The 25,151-nt window shown below is 40.4% G+C and overlaps 1 protein-coding gene across 7 annotated transcripts in view; it reads right to left on the reverse strand.

Annotated features, from left to right (window-relative positions):
- The window catches only part of sptan1 (spectrin alpha, non-erythrocytic 1), a 59,452-nt gene that overhangs the window by 460 nt on the left and 33,841 nt on the right, over positions 1-25,151 (reverse strand). For 4 of the 7 annotated variants that reach the window (XM_031287350.2, XM_031287348.2, XM_031287345.2 and 1 more), the window contains 28 exons: positions 24,499-24,590; positions 23,294-23,438; positions 22,993-23,174; positions 22,763-22,862; positions 22,452-22,649; positions 20,675-20,821; positions 20,484-20,587; positions 19,561-19,723; positions 19,176-19,190; positions 16,878-17,009; positions 15,853-15,990; positions 15,651-15,755; positions 14,699-14,907; positions 13,520-13,640; positions 11,083-11,204; positions 10,843-10,975; positions 10,626-10,724; positions 10,343-10,502; positions 8,620-8,696; positions 8,329-8,538; positions 7,827-8,123; positions 6,384-6,496; positions 4,314-4,331; positions 3,329-3,383; positions 740-936; positions 556-609; positions 317-463; positions 54-201 (listed from right to left, as the gene is read on the reverse strand). In XM_031287350.2, the coding sequence (XP_031143210.1) occupies positions 54-201; positions 317-463; positions 556-609; positions 740-936; positions 3,329-3,383; positions 4,314-4,331; positions 6,384-6,496; positions 7,827-8,123; positions 8,329-8,538; positions 8,620-8,696; positions 10,343-10,502; positions 10,626-10,724; positions 10,843-10,975; positions 11,083-11,204; positions 13,520-13,640; positions 14,699-14,907; positions 15,651-15,755; positions 15,853-15,990; positions 16,878-17,009; positions 19,176-19,190; positions 19,561-19,723; positions 20,484-20,587; positions 20,675-20,821; positions 22,452-22,649; positions 22,763-22,862; positions 22,993-23,174; positions 23,294-23,438; positions 24,499-24,590 (3,681 nt within the window). Of the gene's footprint in view, positions 1-53; positions 202-316; positions 464-555; positions 610-739; positions 937-3,328; positions 3,384-4,152; positions 4,229-4,271; positions 4,332-6,383; positions 6,497-7,826; positions 8,124-8,328; positions 8,539-8,619; positions 8,697-10,342; positions 10,503-10,625; positions 10,725-10,842; positions 10,976-11,082; positions 11,205-13,519; positions 13,641-14,698; positions 14,908-15,650; positions 15,756-15,852; positions 15,991-16,877; positions 17,010-19,175; positions 19,191-19,560; positions 19,724-20,483; positions 20,588-20,674; positions 20,822-22,451; positions 22,650-22,762; positions 22,863-22,992; positions 23,175-23,293; positions 23,439-24,498; positions 24,591-25,151 lie in introns of those variants that run through there. The other 3 variants (XM_031287351.2, XM_031287347.2, XM_035991288.1) reach the window with 2 other exon arrangements.

The following is a 25,151-nucleotide window of genomic DNA, read 5'->3' on the forward strand; positions in this document are numbered from 1 at the left end:
AAAGACTTGACATTCAAACTGAATCCACAGAGTGAAAAGTGAACACATCTGACCTGGTAGAGCTCTTCTTTAGTGACATAGGGTTTGTTCTCTGTGCTGAGAGCTCGGAAAGCGCTCTCTATCTCCTCACTGGACTTGACGTTCTCTGTCTCGCGGCTTATCATAAACGCCATGTACTCCTGCAACGACACGTTGCCATCCCTGCAGACACAGATTCCTCAAAGTTAGGCAGCAAATACAACAGTGTGTTCAATACTATACTGCAGTTTACATCCCAATCAATGTAATTTGTGAAAAAAAAAAAAACGTGACAGACCTGTTGGGATCCACAGTGTCAAGTATGGCCTCGAACTCAGGATCAGGTTCGCCTTCTTCCACCATAGGCAGGTCATAGCCTAGTGAGCGCAGACATGACTTGAACTCCTGGTGGTTCAGACGGCCAGACTTTTCCTTGTCGAAGTGCCTGCAAATAAACAGGTGTAGATCAAAATGTGATTTCATCAGACCACCAGACATAGAAATATGTCATAATGAAGTCAGGTCAAAGCCACTTACTTGAACATCATGCTGAACTCCTTCAGGGCCTCCTCTGTCACTCCAGTGGTGTTCCTAAAAGAGAAAAAGTGAGGAACATGAGCTCAAAGAAGCATCAACACTTGTCTTACATTTGGCAACATTGTACCTAAATTGTTTCTGAATTCCAGTGACAAAGTAACTATTATACTGTGTTGGTGTATACCTGGCCTGTATCTGTTGCTCCAGGTTGTGCTGCATCCTCATTCCCAGCTGGTCCAGTTGGTCCCACTGCTGGGCCAGGCCCACTGTGCTGTGCTCTGTGTACTTGTTGTCCAAGATCAGCGCTTCCTCCATAGCTGCACCAAGGTCTTCAATCTTCTTCAGCTGGCTGCGCATAGCCCGTATTTCCTGGTGCTTACGCTACACACAAACATGCACTAACTATTTATTTATGTCCGCATAGAGAAGAACCAGTGCCGTAGAATACATTCACAAAAATGATGGACCGAGGCAAGTCAACTTAGCACATTTCATACATAGTAAAATGCAAGACAATGGCCTTCATTTACGAAACGAACGTACGACAGCAAACCAGCTTAAAACCGGCGTACGGTCATTTCCACGCAAAGCTCTGCATTTATTAATATGGACGTGAGCGCAGGCTACGATCAAATCTCACGTCAAGTTTAAACTTGTGTACGCAGGTTTTCGAGTCAGTGTGGACTTGCGGTGCAGCATATAATCAGTTTAACAGGAGAAGGAGAAGTCATCAGTTGATCACTTATCGGCAACGGCAGATCTGGCTCTTTTAGAAGACCTCTATGTGCCGGTACAACAGTGCACACGGGCCACGGTGGAGCGCTCCATCGGATTGATCAAGGGCAGATGGCTCTGTCTTGCATCAGCAGGGGCGACCCTACTATACACTCCAGAAAAAGTTTTAGCCTGTGGGGTTCTGCACATCGCGCAGGAAAACAGGGTGCTATAAATGTAGTTATGGAGCCAGATGATCCGATGTCCAAAGAGCAGCGTCCAGCTTTTAAAAGGTATATGTTTGGCAATGATATTCAATACAGCAAACATGACGATGCACAATATTTTTATTTATTCTTCAGGTTTTCGTTTCTCTTTTAAAGTGTCGTTGATGGCCACAAGTGAATGATTTATTTCTGCCATTGACCGACATATTTCGGCATGTTTTTCCAGCCCCTCTGCTGTCAGGAGACAGGGTCGGGGTGGTGGTCCAGCACAGGGGGCGGATGACTCACGCTCTCCCTCACAGCTCACGGTTGCCTGGCTCTGACTCATGAAAAAAACACGACAAATAAAACACACTGCATAAACTGATAGTTTTTTTTGTTTGTTTTTTTAAATATAGGTACACCTACATGTAGGCCTAAGAGATTGCAATATAAGCCTGTAGGATGTATACATTTAATAAACTTCAGCTGGAGTCCGATTTAGGCTACTACGGCAACACTGTTGACCACATCAGTGATCTCTTTCCATTCCGCATTCTTTCTACAGCCTTTAATACCAGTTTTCAGGCTACCAAATAGTACACACATTAGTGCAAATGAACCTGAGATATCAGGGTTTCAATCTCCACCTCTGAAAAGTGCCGCTTCTTAGCCGGATTACGTCTCGCCATGTCGTAAATTGTAGGGGCGAGGCCTCAAAACCGAGAATACATTGGGGCGTGATATTTAAATTACTATCGTTTCCAGCTGCTGCATTTATCAATGTACGACCATTCTTACGCTCTGATTTGTGTGATACGAACGTTTCATGATTCACACACGAAGCCTGTCGTAAGATGATTTCTGCGCTCATATCTGCGCTGGTTTCTACATTAGGTTGATAAATGAAGGCCAATGTGTTTTACATACAAATAACATAATAAAACAAGTGCACATGCACACAGTCAGTGAGCATATACAAATGTGCACACACACAGTCCCCTGTGGAACTGAGGATTCTTGCTGGCTTTTGTGGAATTAGCACGTTTTTTTTTATATATATATATATATATATACTGAGGTGCAAAGCCATTTAGAGCTTTGTATACAAGTAGCAAAGTTTTAAAAATCAATTCTAGCTTTGACAGTGAGCCAATGCAGAGATCTAAGAAAATGTGTAATGTGCTTATACTTTTTAATTCTGGTTAAAAACACGTGCAGCCGCATTTTTAATTGCTGTCTATTTTTTTAAGGTCTAGAGGGTCAAAGTGCACAAGTAATATTCCTGGAGAATTAGAGGGTAGGCTAAATTCTGGATTTTAAGGGCACTAATGTTCTGTCTGATGTCAGTAATTTTGTTGTTGAAGAATGTGGTTCACATTTTATAGTAGACATCTTATCTGATGGGGTTTGAGATGGTGGATTAATAAATTGATCAATTGTGGAAAAGAGCACTTTTCCCATTGTTGACCAGTGGCAGGTCTTTACAATAGAAAACATTGTAGGCCTACTCAGTTCTCAGAGATACAAGTAGCAGTGTCTCAGCCATATATGGGGGCAGCTAATGTTAGCAGAGATAGAACAGTACTTTGCAAGCCGTTTCGCCCCGTTTTTGGGCATTCCAACTTGTTGAAGCCCTCCTACGACCAACTCTTCAGATGTGAAAAAGTACCTAGATTATTATTACAGAGATGACACAGGAATGCTTGTACATTCTCAGAGGGTGGAAAACATTTCAACAGACAGACCGACCAACACAAAACATCAACATCTCTACCTCAGCTCAGAATTCAGCACAAAAAAGGTCTTGATCTGTGTCCAAGTGTCAACATGCAACAGTGAGTGATAGTTACCTTGGTGGCCTCCAGCTGGGACTCCAGGGTACCAGATTCTTCCACCATACACGACCTGACACCAACAGAAACTGATATTAGAAAGGAAGCAGCATAGTCTGATGAAACCACTGCACTCACTCTGACACACGAGTTATTAGGAAGACTTGCATTATCTACTACAACCAGCATTCCCAGAGAAACCTTTGTGAACTACAATTACATTGCGTGTTTGAAAATAAATTAGGTTTATAATTTATCATGCCACTATTGGGACAAAATGATTATCGTCACATTTAAAAGTGGACCTGTTATGCTGTCTTTACTACCACAGAGTGGAGCTGCATTCATGCCAAATTAGGGCAAATTAGGGCTACTGCACACATGACTGGAAACTGCAGTGGATCATTAGTAGTTCATGAATATGTACAGTAGTACACAGTTTCCATCCCTGAATTACACACAGTAAACAAGGTGACAACAAGCCAGTCAGTCCAGTGGTTGAAAGTAGTACTGACTGCAGCCTGGTACTATGAGTTTGAGGACTGGGTGAATGTTATCACAGCAGGAATATACTTTTAATAATACTACAGCAGAATGTTTTTAGACTGAAGTGCATGAGGTCAAGCAACCCTGAGGGCACTGTGTGGGTCAGAAAAAACAAAAGGAAATAGAGCAAGGCTTAAAAGAGGTTGACCTTCCAGAAAGATCATCAGCAACTTGGTACTGATAGACACAAATAACTCGTCGATAGGCTATGCTATTTAAAGATAGAATGGGGGAGGGAGGAGGAGCAGAGATTAAACATCAGACAACAAAATAGAGCAAAAAAACAGGGAATATTATTTTTTTTACATCAAGGAAGAATATGTTTTTAGACTGGCCATACAAGCCACCTTTGAGATGTAAGATTTACTTTCATCATCACATCCTATAGTTTTCACACCCACACACATTGGACCAAACACTCATACCACAAACAAAAAAAGAGAAACGTTATATTAACCCATCCAGAAGATATGTCCTGATTAGAACAGCAATTCCAAGCACCAACGAGGAAGCAGCCAAGAAGAGGGGAAAAGAAAGGGGAGGGATGGAGAGAAACAATTACACGTTAACATGAGGCAATGACAGTGCTCACTGCAAAAAAACCTGAAAACATTACACGGTAAACATCAGTGTGGACAGTGGTGAATGTGTTTGATGACATGGCTTAGAGATATGTTCTAATGTGACGTTCGTGCAAGAGACCAAACACTTTGCCAGTTAAAAGAAACATGTATACTGGAAGGAGGTAATGAGAGTAATTGGAGAGATATTGGGGTTAAACACATTAGTTGAACCACAGAGATTAATTTTAGGGAACACACATTTAAGAGGGTTGGGAAAAAACTAATTGTACATGCTCAGAGCTCTGGTGTTAGTAGCCCATAAAATAGCTTAACATAAACTGGCTTAACAGTCCCTCCAGGATTTCGCAATCGCGCCAATTCACGCGAATTCAACCAATCACCGTGACTTTGGTGCGACTCGCAATTTTGACCAATCACCACAACTTTTCCACAAATGTGACCAATAACCGGAGTTTCCCGCGACTTCAACCAATCCCAGCAGTCCCACGTGCCAGACTTTATGTCAGTATAATGTGACTCCGAGAGCCACTGACCAAGCGGGAGTGAGAGAGAGCCGATATGAAGACGAGACTTGAACATCTCACATTTACCAACAAAACGTACAGCGAAAGGCGGTGCAAAACATTTCAGACCGCCCTGCCAACCTGTATACAATTTAACATCAATATACGCTGTAACGTTTTTTTCACTCTAAAGTCAGCAGCTGCTGTTTCAATCCTGTCGGCTTTCTGCAGCGGGCGGGGCTGCTGCTCATACAGTTCCCCTGCTACTGACGCGCACACACACAAACACACAGGAAAAAACACAGATGAGACAACACGATGACCTAAACTGAGGACAACTACTCTTGTTATTGTAAGTGCAATGATGAGTTAAAGTCAAATAGGGAGCTACTTTATCAAACTGTATGAATGTGTGTCCCAAGCCAGGTTAGGAAATTAGCTAACAATGTGAAGATCAACAAGCCACTGACACATATGTTCAAATTTGATTCATTCAATAAATTATAATTTTTTGTCTTTATCCACCAGCCATTTTCATATTAAACCAACATTTGCAGCATCCTAAGCCTTTTTGGTAAGGTTACTAGGAAATCTCAGCCCAGAGTAGTTTTATTCTCCCCGAAACAAGATTCCTTTTTATTTTTAAAGAACTATACAAAAACAACTTTTTTTTGCAACTTTCACTGTCTCCCGCAACTTCATTGCAACAGACATACAAAAGACATCGCAACTTTTATCGCAATTTTTTTTTACAAAAGCTCCCGCAAAATCAGGCATTTTGGGCCGCAACAATCTCAAAAAAAGGCCGTGAAATCCTGGAGGGACTGGCTTAAACCCCACCCACCCACCCTAGACCAGTGGACCCAAAGAGTCAAAGCTGTCAATTGTATGGAAAATATAACAGCAAAATTACAATTCAGGATGGACATTTATTTAGAGAGGTGGTTGAATTAGAACTGGACACTTGCAATTAGGAAAGTAACCTCTCACATCTTGTGTGTCCGTAGTAGCCGATTTTTGTGTATATAAGTGCAGGTCAATACGATCTGTTTTTGTACCATGTTGTGTGAGACGCTTTGTCAAGGATCTTTAATAAATGTTCAAAAAATAAATAAATAAAAGAAACTTTTTTTGTGCTAAGCTTATTCAGTGACTTTACAAAAGACAAAAACTGAAGAAAGTACCTTCACACAGGTAAGTGTATGTGAAACCTAGTAAGTTGTTGATGTAAGTCAACAGCAGTGAGTCAAACATTGTGTGTCTGCAGCTACAGAGCATCATGCAACTGTGACATTGTCATTAAAAACAACATTCATGCTGAGCACCTAAATTGAAATGTTAATTTTTAATTATATGAAAGCAGAGCTAGCATCTGTGTCACACTGTAAAAATGTCAGCCCAGCACTATAACGTCTCAGCTGTAAGGGAAACATCCTCTACCTGGTCTCCTGCAGCCACTGGTGGAAAGCGTTTGCGTGCTGCGCAAACTCCTGACGCAACTTGTCGTTTTCCTCCTGCCTCCTCTGCTCCTTCTGCAGCTCCAGCTCTCGCTCCTACACTCACATTTACAGTCATAAAGAAACAGACACCAGTAAGGTAAAATGCACTGAAAATTATTTTCAACTAATGGAAATATAAATATAACAAATAATGACAACTTAGCCATTAAAACTACAGGACCATTGCAACATCCATTTACTTTAAATCATGTATACATTCAAATCTAGAAAGGTATTAGTGTTTAATTTAAATTAAATCCCAACTCTTCAATAATCTTTGTATCAAGTTAACCAATTAAGTTGTGTTCACTGTGGAACAGCATTCTCCTCCCTATCAGATCTGCCCCCTCCATTGACTCTTGTAAGTCCAGGCTCAAAACATTTTTATTCGCAAGCGTTTGAATCCTCCTGATATGGCTGATCTCTGTTTGGCGTGCCTATAAGCTGTTTATTTGTGCTCATAAGATGTGTTCAATGTGTGTTTGTGTTCTTTTTTGTGATTTTAGCTACCTGCTCTGGTCTGTACAGGCACTTTGGTTAATGTGGGTTGTTTTTAAATGTGCTTAATAAATAAATTTGACTTGACCTTTTTATTAATCTATACAGTTAGTTTGCAGCTAAGGGATTAAATTTGTTTATTTTCAGGTGTGCCCTATTAAATATCCTTATAGCCTTGTCAGGGTTACTTTCACTGATGGCCGAACTGAACAAATATAAAGAAGATAAAGATATGTGGATGAACGCTCCATAAAAAGATAGTCAGCGGCCCGTCAATGAACAAAACACTTAAAACTGTATGAGTATGTATTTGATTACATGTCAGGTTGACAGGTCAGGTCTGGGACTGATCTATAGATAATTTCTCACAGGTATAGTAGGCTTTTTTCTTTTTATTCGTAATTTCCTTCAAATTATTTCTAGAAATGGTTGTCAATACATTGTATGTCTAATTATGTTAAATATTATTTAATAAAGTAAAGACAGTGTGAAACCACAAGTGTTGGCAATGACATTCCAGATTAGCTAATGTTAATAAACAGATGAATTTATACAGTATTTCTAAAAGTAAATATTTTGCACTTTTTTTTTTTTTAATAGGACAGTTTTATTTCTATGAGTGAAGCCTCAGCTGTCCTGTGGACAAAGAGTCCACTCGGATTACTTTTTATCACAGTCAAGAGTTGACTGATCACAGTGTTGAACAGATTTCCAATTTCGCAAAAATTGTCGGTATTGGCAGATACTCTGAGAATTGGAATCAGTATTGGGTGAAAAAAAGTCAGCTTGGTGCATCCCTGAACTGAACTCCTGCAGGACCCAAGTAAGTATAAATGGTCTGCAGCAATGCTAAGTATAAATGAGATATATAATATTTGATGTGGACCTTGATGATCTTCTGCAGGTTTCTCCAGGTCTCCTCCAGGGCCTCCATGGTGAACCAGGTGTAGGGGTTGGACACCACCTGGTAACTCTTGATCTGCTGGTCCAGCTCAGCCAGCTGGTTAAAGTCGGCCTGAGCTGAACTTAGCGAGGAGCGGAAGGCCTCGTGGGCTTCACGCAGTGCCCGGATCTCCTCCAGAGAGTTGCACCTAACCGGGTCTGTTAGATCCTCCTCTGCATTCTCAAACCAGCTGTTGAAGGCTGATGCCTTCTTGGCAAATGTCAGGAACAAGTCCTCAACCTGTCGAGAAGATATGATCTTTAATTCTTTAATTTAAGTGCAATTTACTTATAATATCTTAGGTGTGGTAAAATGCTTTCTACTGTGTTCAAGCATTGATTTTGGACAATATCATTTCAGAGGTTTTAGGTTTATCTTTGGAGGTGTGCACAAAAATGTTCAGAGACCACCCCTTCAACACAGGATGCTCTTCTGGCCTCTTTACCTTTCTGAAGTGCTCTTGAGCCTCCAGAAGCTTCTTTTTGCGAGCAGCTGAGTTGGACAGCAGCTGGTTCCAGCGTTTCATCAAGGCAGCGTGACGAGCTTCAATGGCTTTTGATTGGATGTGTTTGGCTGCCAGCAGCTGGTCCTTGAGAGCTGTAATGTTGGTGATGCCCTCTTGCTGGAAGGCCTGGAGACCGGCATCAAAAGTCTCCTGCAGACAGAAAAAAATGTCAACGGAAAGAGTAACACGGTACAGAGGAAAAGGAGAATACTGTTTTGGAAGATGGAGTACCTGCTTGGTGAGCAGAGTCTGGACAGAGGAAAGGTCTCTGCCATAGTCATCAGTCTTCAGGCTGTTTTCTTTCTCACCTAAACACAAACCACAAACAGGTTTAGAAATGATGGAGATAAAGCCAGGCTTAAGTCCACACAAACAAGTCCGGCTAAATCCAACTGAACACAGTTAAAATTAGGTCGTAATAAATACACTTTTTAGCAGGTGTTGTTACATTTAGCGGATAGAAGGTGACTGTCAGCTGGGTACAGAGGTCTGTAAGAGCACAGGCTTTAATGTCAACATAGCCAGAATCTACCTACTTTGCTGCACTGTGGAGTAATGTCTGGCAATGCAAGACTAACATCTAGTCAACACTGACACCGTGGGACATTGGGTTCAGCATTCTCAACCTAGCAAGCCCTGTGAACTTTGAGACTGGGGAGGAAGGACCGGGGGAGACGACTCTCCAGTGTTTTGAATTTGGAATGCAGTAACCATTTAAAAAGCTAGCTGTCAGTATATTGTACATATTACATATTGCACCATTAAGTAGAGGAGATATTTTGCCAGCGGTAACGTTATTAGTGTTATAAGTTAGTATGGCAAATTTACAAAATTAAGTTGAAACAGCAGAATGATGACACCACTCGTGCTCATTGAAGGAAGTTAAGAAGAGTTTGATTGTAAAGTTAGAATATCCAGCGGTCAAACAGTGAAATACACAGCGGAGATATTGTTTTCTAAATAGGCATATTAATCACCAGTTGCCCGCTGCGGACAACATGCTTAACTGAAAAGTGCAAATCCCTGAGCCCCGCCACCGCAGCTGCCAACAGCAGTGGCTCAGTTTTTAACCTTTATTGTACATTCACTTTATTCACAGTTTAATATTGAAGTGTTGCATTCAGGGGGCAGCCCTAGTTTATTCACACAAAAGTATGTCAAACAATAGTACACAGTGGCCTCCATGTTTAATTCTGAACCTCAGCAAGCTGTGTGTGGCGTCTCTTGCGCATGCTGGTCAGACTGACAGAGATTCCTGCTTATAGTATGATAAACAGCATTTTCTTCTTCTGGCTAAGGCTAAGAAGAAACTGTAGTATTTTTTGACAACAGGACTGTGGACTCTGATAGAGCATTTTATTTCCACTCTGAGAAAAAAATCTGAGAAAAGTTAGTTTTGTGTAGAGTTAGTTTAGTTTTGCTCACATTGATTTTACATTTATTCAGCTTAGGTGGTTCTCAAAATGGCTTGGGTGCTGCCCCTAGGGTTAGGGTAACGCTTATTTTCATAGTCAATTAATCGCTTCGTTGTTTGGTCTCTAAAATTTCAGAAAATGGTGAAAAAGGTGGATCAGACCCAAGATGACTTTAATATATTCAGTTTACTGTCACAGAGGAGAGAAGAAACTAGAACATATTCACATTTAACAAGCTGGAATCAAATAATTTTTACTTTTGTCTTAAAAATTTACTCAAACCGACGAATCAATTATCAAAAATAGTTGCCAATTAATGTAAGAGTTGACAATTAAATCGATTAATCTTTGCAGCTCTAGCTGCATCTAAGCCTTGTAATGGTAGGAAAAACCCTGGTGTTAGGATTTCAGTGCATGGAGGATTGAAGCTTTGTTTTTGTGGAAAATACACCAAGTACATCCAGTATTTAACCAGTATTCCACCAATAAAAATCACTTGTTTTGGAAAAAGAAAGACAGACGTCCTAAAGTGTTCGTACCGATCCAGGACTCCACCACGTCAGCCTTCCAGTTGAACTGCAGGAAGGCAGAGTTTTCATCCAGCTTAGCCTTCCTCTGAGCTGCTGCCCTCTCCAGCTCAGACACTTTGCCTCGCAGAGCCGACATCTTGGCACTGATGTTGTCAACATGATGGTTGTTCTGTTGGAAACACACAATATCTTGAGAAACCTTTGTTTCTGTAGTCATACTGCACAAAACAGATGATTATTTCACTGCTTTAAAAAAAAGTGTATTTTCTCTTGATTGCTATATAGTCAGTACCTTCTTGATAAGCTCTTCTCCGTTAGTACACACATCGTTGACTCTGTCCCTGTGCACGGTGAAGTCAGTCTCAAATGCTTCATGCTTTTTCAGCAAGCCCTGTTAAAAAGAAAGGTTTTCTTGACATACAAAAACTCATCACTTACATTATTACAGTTAAAAAAAACACTTATTTGAAGTTATGTAACCGAATGTGTTGTCTGTGACAGAAAAGCACCTGCACAGCAGCCAGTGTATCTCCGTAGTCCTCGCTTCCCACTAGATTCAACTTCTCATTAATCCAAGCTTCTTCCTCTTCTACATTCGCCACAAACTGCTGGTACTCCAGCGACTCCTCCAGCCTCTGTCCCCTGGGAGCAAACACACACACACACACACACAGATTCCACACATTTACACACCCATTTCTATCTGTGTGTACATTGTCCTAGGCAAGAGTATATCTTAGCAGGCTTACCTTGCTCCAGATAAGTCTTTGAGTTCCTTCCAGTGGTCGACAAACTGGGCGAGCCTCTGCTGAATCTCCTCCTGGCCGATGGTGTTGTCATCAGACAGCTTCTTCCCAGTGTCCAGCACCGACTGCAAGAATACAGAACAAAGCACTAATCACTACAAGCTACAATATTTTCCAGAATATTTCTCAGTATACTGAAAAAGTCAGAATGTGGACCAAATGCAACAATCAAACACCAGTTCAGGTTCAAAACCAGGTCTGTTTTGAGTCAGAATAATGCAACTTTTAATGCTATTGTGGCATCATTTATCTTACAGATGGGGACACACGGCATGTATTATTATAAATGACATATGGGCTTGAAATACAGTATATCAGCATTTTTTTAATATTTTATATGGAGCTCTGATTGTGAAGGAATAGGTTTCTCAAAATGGGAATGGGGAAGGCTGTTACCCGGATGGTTTGGATCTTTAATGATTCTCCCAGCCTTTTTCTTGCAATGCCTGCTGTTAATATAATTTAGGCTATTGTATGTTCAGCCAATCAAACTACTCTCTGCAGGGTCTTGCCGTCCTGTTTGGTGCCATTTCCATACCAGGCAGTAATGTTCCCTGTCAGGAGTATTTGAGGGGATACAGAGAATTTCCTCAGGTGTCTGAGAAAACAGCCTTGCCTTTCTCACCACTGAGTCAGAATGCAGCACCCAGGGAAGTCCTTCCCGTACCCATTCCATGTATTGATTGAAAGTGAGCTACATATAGTGTACTGCTATATTTATCCTTTAAAAAGATACTTACCAGAGACATATGTGCTCAGCTGGGACGAGAAACATTGGGGATGCCGAAAATATCAGAAACTAACAAGTTACCGGCCGATGGAGATTTTAAGAAGCAACTGAACTGGCTCCACTTCTGTTAGAGGTATATAGAGAGGCACTGGAGAATGGCACACTGCCACTAACTTTTAGGCAGGCTTTGATAACTTTGGTTCCTAAGAAAGGCAAAGACCCAGGAGACTGCATGAATTACTGCCCAATTTCCCAAATGCAGATGGACGTTAAGAATATTTCATGGTCTATAGCTGATAGACCATAGCTGCTATTTCTCTCAATGCCAAAAAGGCATTTGATATGGTTGAATGGGGCTATATGTTCAACATTTTTGAAATGTATGGGCATTTTTATAAAGTGGATTAAGGTGCTGTATAAGCACACAGAGGCTGCGGTGCAAACTAACAGGTTCATTTCTAAATATTTTGCTCTTGGAAGGTGAACAAGACAAAGCTCACCTATGTCCACTTTGTTGTTTTGTTTAGCCATAGAGCCTTTGGCAGCAGCCATAAGGGGGAGACTAATTTCCCAGGTGTTATGGTAGAAGGGGTAGTGCAACTTATGCTTTATGTGGATGAAATTACTTTTTGTGTCCGAACCTAGTAGATCACCTCTGGAGGTTCCCCCATCATATTTTAAATGGTTTGACAGGATAACAAAGACATTGATATGGAATGGTACAAAAAAACCTGGCTACTTTTTAATAAATTACAAAGACCAATTGATTGAGGTTTGAGTCTACCAAAGATGTTGTATTATTACAATGCTTTTAACATTAAGCATCTGGCCCACTGGTCACTTCCTCCTGAGAGAGCTTCACCCTGGTATTGTATTGAGCAATCTGTTCTTGCCCCATTATCGCCCTTACAAAGCCTGTTGAACTGTATGGTGAGGCAAAAACACATCAGATAATCTCTCACGTAAATGTCGTTTGGACCAAAGTGGCCCGGCTGTTTGAACTGGATCCATATCTAAATACTTCATCATGTATTTGGCAAAATCCAAAGTTATGTATTCTCCCCTTTTTTGGAGGGATTGGTTGGAAAAGGGAATTATCACACTCTCTATCTTGGTAGCATATTGAAATCCTTTGAGGATGTGATACAGGAATCCCCAGGTCTAAATTTTTCAGATATTTGCAACTTGGCCATCTGTTAGTGGGGATTTTTGGATCCAGTTCTTCGAATTGTTTAGATTTGGTTTAAAAAGACCCACCAAATTGTTGGAAATGTAAAACAGAGGACGGCCAATTACTTGATGTCCCTGTGATAAGGGATCCAGGTTCCATTCAGCCCAAGACTATTTGTTCTGGGAAATGGGTCAATCCTAAGTGGGATGGATAAGCACATAAGAAGCTGGGTCCAAACTAGTTAAATGATAGCCAGACAGATTATTTTAAGAGGATGGAGGAATGAAAGGTTGCCGTCATTCCAGGAGTGGGATTGTGAGATGGCTTTGAAAAAATGTCATATAAACGGTTTGCCAGATTAAATGTCTACACTAGAAAATTGGGAAAGTCCCTGAGCTTTCTGGAGGGTAAAACTCTGTGGCCTATTTAAATTGCACAAACCTTATCAAATAAACGAAATGAATAGATGACCCTCTTACCTGAATGGCCGGCTCATGGGCTCCCAGCTCGGCCTCCAGTCTCTTGTGTTTCTTCCTCAGATTCTGTACTCCTGTCAAATCACGTCCGTAGTCCTCCGAACTCACAAGCAACTTCTTTTCTCTGTTTGGTATTGGGGCAGAAATGTGTATGTTTAAGTTGAGGCCAATATGGGTTGTATCAAGACTTTCTGTATTTGGAAGTTTTTGGAAGTCATCTTTCTCTTTCCCCTGCCCTCTCCTGCTCCCCTCTTTTCAGAGCAGGGGAGGAGAGCAGGAGAAGGGAGCAGAGGAACTCCAATCAGTTCAATTTTATTATAGCCCAAAATCACAAATCACCACTGAGGGCTTTACAATCTGTACAGCTTACGACACCCTCTGTTCTTCGAACATTTAAACGGGGAAATGGTGGAAACCTCAGGGTGAGCAACTGAAGAGGGATCCCTCTCCCAGGACGGACAGGCTTGCAAAAGTGTTGTGTGTACAGAACAGTCCAGCATAATTACAGTATAAACTTAAATGGTCTATCAAAGTAAACAAACACTTAATAATTATATGAATTACCATAATATACTAATTTTTCAGTGATGGTAATAACTATTTTTTAGCAAGCTAGGTTAGCACAGCTAGGTTAATTTAGGCTACATACATTTATCCGTTAAGGTATTAGGCATATAGTCTAGCCAACTTAGCTAACTAAATGCCTGCCATGTTTACCTACCTCGCCTGCTTTTCTTTTTCTTGGTAAGCAATTTTCTTAAAAATTGTGGCGTAATTAGTAAGATGAAATGCCTGAATCATAATTTTGTAATATGTGCGTTGTAATCGGGCTTCGCAGTTGGAGTAACAAATGCAACAACAATCGTGCATGTATTAAGGAAGTGGATCAGATAACTGATGTGGAATATTTTCTTTTGTGATTTTTTTTTTGCTGTGGTGATCAACAATGTTGTTACTATCGGAAACACTGTCGTGCCTATCAATTTTGAAAGACCAACAGCCAATGGGGGTACTACAACACTTGTGTAACTTCTTTACTTACTCAGTTAGTCATGAACAGACGTTTACAAGGCTTGCCCCGCTTTGCTGCTGTCCAGCAAAAAAGGATAAGATTGTCTCATCCCATCTCCCCCTCTGATTCCCTTGTAGATAATTACATGATCCAAAGGGGATCTCTCTTACTTGATCCAAGACTCTTCATCATCCAGGTCCCTGAAGAACTGATGCAGGCGGTGGGACTCATTGAGTTTAGCCCGGCGACCGGCAGCCATGCTCTTGATCTTGGCGAAGCGGCTGTTGACGGCATCACGCTTATCCTTCACCAGTGAGGTGTCGAAGGCGTTGCTGGCCATCAGGCTATCAGCCTGGCCGTTCAGATCCTTCAGACGATCCTGCAGAGAGGAAGGAAGGTTGTCAGAGGTTCTCATTGTAACTCTTAATCTATAAATGTATTTACATGGTACTCCTGATTGAGACTGATGAGTGTAGTGACTCCAGTCCACATGGTGGTGGTAATGCACCTCTAAGCCCTTTTTTTTTTTTTTACAGTGAGGTTATAATAACCTCTTTGGTTTAGGTGTTTACACTTCACCTCGTCTTTTTCAGCTCACCTCTTTCGTCGGCTTGAAATACCTTATTACAGTTAAGCTTTAATAACTGAAGCTAACATTAGCCCCCAAATAAATGACAGGTACAGGTGCAAGAGAGCTCGCTATGGCAAAAGGCTAGTGCCTGCAGCCATAGCAGCCCTAAACAAAACAGCCAGATAAAACACATCAGTGCGACTTTGTGTTAACTGTTATTTTCCTGCATGTCATTGTTATGTTTGTACTTCTGTTTCCCTGTAAGTGTACTGTCCCTAACGTACAGTGTTGTGACAAATAATTTTCCCTTGGGGACAATAAAGTCTACTAAAAGAGGTAAGCTACTGAAAAGCTATTTGATTCAGAAAACGGCAAGTTTAAATAGCTACTGCCAAACACTGCTTGCAATACAAGTTGGATTTAGTGCATGACATATCGGCCACTTTTTAATTTGCAAGGTGTCATAGTTAAAAATGCTGGTTTGACTGGTTAGCATCAAATCAAACCGGTTTAGCCTGGTTCCTGAAACCAGAAATCAACCCAACTCTAACCTCATGGGCAGAAATATCAGCCTCCAGCAGCTGGTGTTTCTTCAGCAGGTTGTTGACTGAGGCCAGATCTTTGCCATAATCTTCAGAGGCAAGAAGAGCTTCCACCTGAGAAACAACAAATGTGCACCAGACTTTGAGATTTTTTTCTGTACATTAGTGTGTCAAAAGTTTTTACACACGTATCTGGCATGCAGATTCTCACCTCAGAGAGCCAAAAGTCAAAGTCCTTGATGCCTGTGTTGAAATTCTGCTGCTTGTTGGCCTCTTTGAGTTTCTGGCTCTTTTCTGCAGATTTGTTGACGAGGAACTGCCACTGTTCATCCAGAGCGTTGAGGCGCGCCTGTGGTCATGATGGAGGTTATTTTCATTTATTTTCAACAGAATCCAATCCTTGCAATAGAGCTGAACGATTTGAGGAAAATATCTAATTGGGATTTCTTTTACCAATATTGCAATTTAAATCGCAATTTAAATTGTGATTATTTACCATGAGCAGAATCAGATAAAATAATGCAGCCGTTTGTTGTCTCTGGGTTTAAAAAAAAGGTTACACTTTATTTGAAGGGGTGTGCATAAGACTGAAATGGCACCTGTTATTAATCCTTAGCTATAGGCTACCGTTATCAAAAAAATGTTTCTCCAAGTTTGATAATTAGGCCTGCCAGGACATATTAATGACAGGTTATATTGTCTTGCTTAATGTCAAGTTGTCATAACACAAAGATCTCCAACAATGCTAACTTAGCATTAAAAGTGTCATAATTAACCAAATGAAACTTAATGACAGTCATAAACATTCACAGACTCCTGACGCGTCACCTAGGTGAGAAATTAATCAGCTTAGTTCACTTGTGTGTTAGGACACTCTTAATCACAGCTCTTGTGGTATAAAAATTGCACTCTTAAAATCGCAATTATATATATATATATATATATATATGAATAATGGTAGAATAAGATACATCTACAGAAAATTGCCAGACACATTTCAAATGTATACATCACCATAATTTAAGAACATTTCTCCGCCTCCAATGTTAACACTTTCTCAAGCTCTTACATGATTGGTCACAGGATTTGTATGTCTTTCTCTTTGCTATTGTTAATAACTGTAAATCTCATTCTGCTGTTAAGCCACCTTTGAGTGTCTGCTGAATGCCCAATATTTAACAATAAACTTGTCTGTATATTGTGAATGCTGTATAACTGAATACATGAAAAATATACCTTGACTGCGTCCTCGCTGCCGGCACAGGCTCCTCTCTGGATCAGAGTGTTGCCAGTATCAATGACCCCACGGATTCGGTCTGCGTTGGCGTGCAGCTCGGCCTCAAATGCCTGATGTTTCTGATGCTTACTCTGACAGCACACACAGAGGACATGGACACAACATGAGAATCACAAGGTGGACAAGCTCCTATTTTATAGATTAAATGTTCAGAACTCGCCTTAAATTGAGATACACACTTAACATGTAGCATTGCTTTCATACTTACATTCTGCACAAAAGCTGACATGAAAGTCAGTTTGTATAAGTTTGATTGATAAACCTGTATCTGAAGCATTATGAGGGTGACATTACGGTCAAATAAAATTGTTGCTTTACAATGCTTGTCAAATTGTCTTTGTTACTGAAAACTACTTTGTAACTAAAAAAACTAGAGGGTAAAATAAAACAAAAAATTTACTTCAACACAGGACGCCGACCATGACAGACAATGTGTTGGACATCGACAGACATAAAGGACAAACAAGTGAAGAACACAAAATGGCAGTGTAGAAGACAACATCTGCAACAGAGTTAACTTTGAAAAAAACTACTGAAGGAAGAGTCACTTCAAAGTTGCTTCATTTTTGTATCTTTCTGCAATTGTATTACCTCTTAGTAAATACTGTCTTTAAACATATAAACTAATAAATATATTATATAGGTATGTCCCAATCAGCTTTTTTGGCCCCGGATCCAAATTTAAATATTGAGTCCCGATCCAATTCTTGTATTTACTCAGATAATAGAGCTGCACACCGTTTTTTTGTTTACAAAACTAACTAAGTAAACAAACTAAAAGATGTCTCAAGCTTAATGCATTTAACTTAGTAAACCAAGTTCTCTTTAGGATCCCAGCAAACCCCCAACCAAAAAATAAATGGTCTCAAGTCCCCCGCTGGACAACAAAAACTAAACTTAGTGAAGCCACCTGCGCTTACTAGACAATCTTTGATAAAACTAAACTTAGTGACGCCTCTTGCGCTTAATAGTCAATCTTTGTTAAAAACTAAACTTATAGGCTCTTCTGACGTGGCTTTAACATCTGCCCTGAGTGATCGGATCACAAGTGGACAGCTCTAGGTGCCTGCGTTTTCACCTGTAGAATACATCTCCAAATGCGTCCTCAGTGACCACTTATGATCGGATCTCACTTCCTTTCTCTATATGCAAATAAAAATAATAAAATACGTACATCATTTTTGTTTGTGTGTGTTTTTTTAAGATAATTTTTTGGGCTTTCTCCGCCTTTATTTGTGAGAAAGGGGAGAGAGAGGGGGAAGACATGCAGGAAATTGTCACAGGTTGGATTCGAACCCTGGACCTCTGCGTCGAGGTATAAACCTCTCAGTATATGTGCGCCTGCTCTGCGCCTGCTCTACCACTGATCCAACCCGGCCACTGGTTGTGTGTGTTAATGTCAGTTGTTGCTTTCCCATAAATCAGGTAAAAAATGAAAAAGTGCTGCCCACAGACTCTCTGTGTGCCGACCATAGACTGTAGCCAATATAAAAGAGTGCAGACATAAGGAGATCTACTGACAGGCGGCAGGACCTGTGCAGGAGAAACAGATGGTTTTTTTTTTTTTTTTGTTTTTTAAGTTTCTGTGTGTTCAGCTCTCAGTACATTTGTAGCTTCTAAAGGAATCTCTGTGGTTTGAAGTTTAGTTTATATTATAACTGGGGTTTTTTTACGTTTCATGTTCGCTAGGAGTTGCGTTACGTTATGGCAAGCTGATGTAAATGATCAGAGTAAGGTTACCAGAGTGAATGCCAATCCCTGATCAGTTACAAAAATGCCCATATTGGCTCTGTATGACATCCCCAATATTATATACAGAGCCAGTTAGGCACAGCGCCAACGATTGCTTTTCACAATTTAGAATTTGTCCACTTGCTAATCATCAATTTAATTAGTTTGACTGCAGAATCAAACATCTGAAGCAAGTTTAAAGATAACCCCCCCCTCAAGAATTGAAAACAAAAATGGAAGCCACACCCAACAACTAGTAGCCTTCAATGACAAAACAAATCTAGAATAAAAAACAAATGAACACAAAATTAGGTTTTATCTTAACTTAACAAAATTAAAACCAGGTGGAAAAGAAGCTGGCACTCAACAGTGCTGATGAGGGACAAACTCAAGATGGACGGAGTGCTTATTCTACGTCGTGTTTACACACACACACAGCAAAGACATGGACACATGGAGGACAACCTGCTCGGTTGTTAGTCAGCTGACACACTACTCAAACTTACCAGCAGCTTGGACAGCTATAAAAAAAAAATAAGACAGTGGGAGAAAAATTCAGTCTCACTTCAACCAGGACACAGGGAGGGATTTGACACAGTTAAAGATAAGTATCATCAATCAAACAAGACAAACAGATTAGTAATTTTAATTTAGCTAAGGACACGTGGCCCTGAAATCAGTTACCATCTGTGAAAATAAATGTTTCCTGGTTTTCTTTTAAGATTTCCTTAAAAAGAAATTACTATCTGTTCTATTCACTATATTCATGGGTGTAATTTACGCTCACACTTAAAACCATTCTGAAGGGATTCCATGTACTCCTTTCAGACTAGCTGTGTTGGTATGAACTTCTTTGAGTTGGGCCTGTGCCAGTAGAAGCCAAATGTATACCTGGATGTTGGTAGGGTCTTTGTAGGACTCATCGGTTGCAGTTTGCAGTTTCTCGCTGATCCAAGCCTCAATCTCGTCCACATCCCTGCTGAACTGCTGCAGGGTCTGGGATTCACCCAGCTTGGAACGCTTTTCGATCATTTGAGCCTTCAGCCGGCGCCACCTTTCAAACATCAGAATTTGAAGTTTAAAGTGAGCTCAAACACAAGCATGATGACAATTATGATACCTTGAATTTGATACCAATACCACAACAATACTTTTTTCGATACTTTGTGTGAATAAAAACCTCATAGCCTAATTAGCAGACTAAGTATGTTATTGAGTCTTGAAATGACAGTTCATTATGTTAACAGTCTGTCTTTGTGAATGACAAGAGGTATAGGTTAATTGCAAAAGTGAAATCAAGTGCATGTAATCTTAAGCATTGAAGAGTGGCTGCGATCAATCCCGTTGGCCATGTTGCAGCTGTGGGTGATTGGCTATTACCATAAAAGCACCCAAAGTTTTTTGCAAAGTTTTTAGAAACTGGGTAGGAATTCGGCCGATACCCAGCCCTAGTCATTTGTGTCAGAAACAAAGGACATTACATGCAGGGTTCCCCAAGGCTCTAGATTAGGGCTTCTCTTATTTCTTATATATGTATATCAAGGATATGGCAGCTGCTGGGAAAAGCAAACTTCTGTTGTATGCCAATGATTCTACATTTGTGCTATCTGGGTCAGATATCTGTGAGATTAAGATCACTCTTGGTAAGCATCTAGGATGTATTAGAGAGTGGCTTATAAAAAAGGCTTTCAATACATTAAGGTAAAACTGAACTGAAAATGTTCCTGTTTGGAAATGAGAGGAAGTAGTTGAGGACAAAGAAGTTGAAAGTTCTGTGTAAAAGAACTGAAACTGTGTCACCAAATGTTTCCTACCTGTCGAGTACTTCATTGCGGCGGTTGAAGATCTCAGGTTTGGCGTAATGGTCGGCTCCAATCAGCTGGTCAGCAAAGGACTGCAGAGCAGCAATCTTCTCCTCCTATACAGCAGGGCACCATTTAATCTAAAGAACACAACTACTGATCAATTTTAAAACTTTAACTGAGCGGCTAAACATCTTACTGACCTGCACGTTAATGGCCTTGTCAAAGTCTTCATGTTTCTTGATGAGGGCCTCCACACTGTCCAGGGAGTCACCCTTGTCGTCACTAGCAAGGAAGGCTTCACGAGCTGCCATCCAGTTCTCAGCCTGCTCACAGTCTCGGTTGAAGAGCTGCAGAGGAACAAGGACAACAGTCAGTGGAGGAACCAAGACAGCCGTCAGAGACAACATAATTGCTCATAAATTCACTAGTTTTTGTTTCATCTGTTAATGAGCTTGCTAGTAATTTTTAAGTTTTCAGTGTGGAGCTTCCCTGCACCCAAAAATGCAGGTACTGTTTTTTCCCCTACAACAAAAAAATCAAACTGAAGTACTTTCAGTAATAGACAAACTTGCCAATAGTCACTCAAACTATCATTTTCACCTGGATACTAAAAAAATATTTTTTGTAAAACCTCTTGCTTATCTCATCAATCTTTCTATTACCAGTGGGTGTTTCCCCAGTAAATGGAAGCTAGCAAGAGTATAATATATATTCTTTTTTTAAGTCAGGAGTAGATGATCATGCATGCAACTATAGGCCAATTAGTATCCTACTTGTATTTTGGGGAGAAAGTTCACCAGCTAATGATGGACAATCAAATAATTATCTACATCCATTACGGTTTGGCTAATGACTAAACATGAGTTCCACAGTGTTCTGCCTTTGGTCCACTTTAGTCTATACTGTATATAAATGACTTTCCACAATCATGTCTTGGAGCAGGTTTCCAGATTATGCAGTTGATACAGCTATATATGTATCTGGTAGAACTAGTCCAGACAGCTGTCAGATCACCTAGAGTAGTGGTTCCCAAACATTTTCCTGCAGGGAATAATTTATTCAGCCTCGCTGCACACTCAATTTTTTTACATTTAAGTTATTGTGTAACCTCTTGGTCACAAGCAGGATCTAAAATAACTAAGCCTCTTATGATGAAAAATATTTGAGCAATTCAAACTTTGGACAGGAAGCCAGTAAGATCACGTCATTGCCATGTTCTTAAGAAATTAAATGTGAAGTTTTGATCATTTTAATAAATTTACTAATCTTGACCTCATCTATAAATGCCTACATACCCAGGCTCCTTAGGTGCTCAGTGACCGTATGGTTCCACTGAGAGCTTTAAGCTCATTAACACATGGAACATCTAATGGGAATTATTAGGTGTCCTTACATAAATCCTCATTCGGACAAAAGGCTTTTTCGGATTGGGGGATCAACATGTAGAATTACCTTATCTACAGAAGTCATACTGGAACCTGAATGGGATCATTTTAAACTCAACAGTTTTTAAAGAGGGAGCAGTCATGTAGTCATGAATGATCTGGTGCTTTTCGCTTTATGGTGCTTTACTGTAGTAGTTTGTGTCTTGTATTGGTTGGTCTCCATTTTCTCGTTGAGCTCCGAGTTTTGTGTTTTCATGTACGTACCTCAAGGTTCCTAATAAGTACCAAAGGATAGATTTGTGCAGATGGGAGATTCAGCATTCCACATCACAGCGAAACAGATTTACAGACAAATACATGCATAAGTACCTATTGGTCAGTTTAGGTTCTGTACTCTCTTACTTACTTATGTATTTGTTGTTAAGTTTTAAGTATTTTAAAAGGCCCATCTAGGGGAGGGCATTGCAAATAAGCTTAGGCTAAAATGCTGTGGTGTGTGGTATTGGTTTGCGCTACACACAATGTATATTAAAATAAAATAACAGTTTCTGGTCATGGTCACAGGTCATGACATGGCTCAACACTTCAATACCTGGAGCTCGAGGCACTGGTCCAACATCATGCGACGCTGCACCCAGGCCTTTTCAAGGTCAGCACGCTCACGGTCTAGAGCTTCTAGTTTCTGCTGAATCTCGGGACTAGCATAGTGGCCTCGCACCAGCAGCTGCTGACCAAACTGTTCAAAGGCCTGGAAGGTACCAGCACGAGCATCAATCTCTGTGCGGTGTTCCTGGAAAATAGAAAAGAAAAGAAAGATGGATGGATGGGTAGGGTTTGATGGCAAAAAACATGCACTGACATCTGCACATTTTTTTAAATTATCAGAATGGAGGAGTTCAATACCTGGTGTCTTTCCAGAAGGGCCTCAGCTCCGGTCACGTCTTTGGCCAGCTCCTCCGAGGACACCAGCCCTCGTATGCCATTAATCCAGGACATCAAATCTCTGTGCACAGATGAGAAGTTATGGCCCAAAAATATGTCACACACAGCATTTCTTAAATTTAGACATATCTCTCTCAAAAACTACATAACTACAAATCTGACCCAGTGACATCCACCAGCTGTTCTCTCACCTGAAGTCAGAGAGGAAGCGCTGAAGGTCGTGGGAGTTGCCAAGTTTGTCTTTGCGCTGGTCAGCACGTCCCACCAGGCTGCTCCAGGCAGTGTTCAGCTCAGTGCATTTCTCTTGGATGTCATCTACTGCCTCAGGGTGGGACTGGATCAGACGCTCTGCTGTCTCCCCAAGAGAGTTCACCTGGGCAGGGAAGTAGGAACAATGAGTGACAGCCTTAAGGGAAATAATATATATTCAGCCAGAGGTTTGGTTTGTAGATCTACTACAATCTCAAATAAATGACTAAAAGACAATCTGACCTTATCACCCAGGGCTGCCAGGTCTCTCTCAAAGCCTTCATGTTTGCGCTGCAGAGCCTGGACACTGGCCAAGTCATGACCATAGTTGTCAGTGTTGAGGGCCTGGTTCTTCTCCTCGATCCACTCTTTAGTTTCATCAGCATCCCTGAGGAGGCACAAACAAATTTTGTTCAAATGTTATGAAGGAAATTTTTCTGTGCTCAAACATCTGGAGGTGTTGTGTGTGCAAGTGAGAAGGACTGAGGGTTTTGCCCCTACTCATTGTTTCCATTTAATTACTGGGAAATATATATGAAATAAAATCCTTACACTTCAAGTTTCTATACACGTTTCTATAACTACTGATTATGAAGGTTTGATTTTAAAATGTTTTCTATTATGAGTAAAAATGGTCTTAATGCAACCATTAGCACTCATCTAAGTATCTTACTAGAGACAAGTTTTATAAGTGTTTTGTGTCATCTGTGGAGCCATATAAATGTAAAGTGGATTTATTTATGCCTCTAAGAAGCAACCACCACAATTCTGGCAACTAGTTGTTAGTTTGAGAAAAACTGGGTTCATAGTTTATACACCTTTTAAAGCTAGGCTATGTAACTTCTCAAAAGGAAGAGATAATACATTCTTCCTCTTACAAACTAAAGTTGAACAAATAAGCAATAAAACTTGCTGCTACAGCCTTGCTTGGTCTGGTATGACCAGTAGCCTATGGTGGATAATGTTAGCAAACTTTATAGATATTGCGGTGTTCTGTATTATTAATAATAATAATAATAATAATAATAATAATAATAATAATAATAACAACTTGGACTTATATAGCGCCTTTCATGGTACCCAAGGTCGCTGACATTACGAGTCAGTTTTCAGATTCTTCTCTATTTGTGCCACTGCTCTCAAATCCAAATAGATACTTTTTCCACAATAAGTTAGATTCGCAATAGCAATTTTTTTTTGTGTTCTGGAATGTGTTCAAAAGGAAGACATTATACAAAAAGTATGTTTTGAACTGGATGTTCTTTATGTCATGGCTGTTTTCTCCTTTTGACTCAGCTTAACCCAGGCTCCAACACTAAATTTGAATTGTATGGATCTAGTAACTATCAAAGATGAAAGTGAGGTAAAAACACAAACTGGATCTTCCTAAAAGCTGTAGGTGATATCACAAACACCACATGTGTTTTCCTACAGTCTTTGGTTCGTACCTGTGGAATCGCTGCACCTCGTGGGCACTGCCCAGCATGTTGCTCCTTTCTTCAGCCAGCTGCTGCAGGGACCGCCAGCGATTATTCAGCTCCTAGACATAAAACAATGATAAAACAGTACTCTACACTCTTCAGAGTTTGCTCAGCCCTTCTGGAGCCTGTTTCTTCTAGTTTGAGTGTTAAAATTTGCAATGATTTTCCGTATGAGAACTAAACACACCCTCAATTTAAGAGGGACGCATCAATTGATCATAGCATTAAACAGCATCGTCAGCTATGATTTAAGGTAAGTGAGGAATGCTAAATCAAATATGTGCTAGAATGTGCAAATTTGCATTGTGTGTTTGTTAGGCCAGACAGTGATAGACGTCACGTGGATGATGGGTGTTAAGTGCACAGGACTGGATGCATGTTAAGTGCACAGGACTGGATGCATGTTAAGAACATTACAAAAAGTCAGGATCTACGAAACGATGCTAAAGAAAACTTATGTAGCATGCCAACATTCATTCAACAAAATGGATGATAACAGGACAAACTAAGAGATGCACCGATTACAATTTTTAGGCCGATTCCGATTTTTCATTGAGTTTGACCAGCCGATACCGATTTTAGCCGATTCCGATTTCATTTTTTCTAACCACTTTACAGCA

Source organism: Sander lucioperca, chromosome 14 (genome assembly GCF_008315115.2).
Source record: "Sander lucioperca isolate FBNREF2018 chromosome 14, SLUC_FBN_1.2, whole genome shotgun sequence".
Classification (NCBI taxonomy): domain Eukaryota; kingdom Metazoa; phylum Chordata; class Actinopteri; order Perciformes; family Percidae; genus Sander; species Sander lucioperca.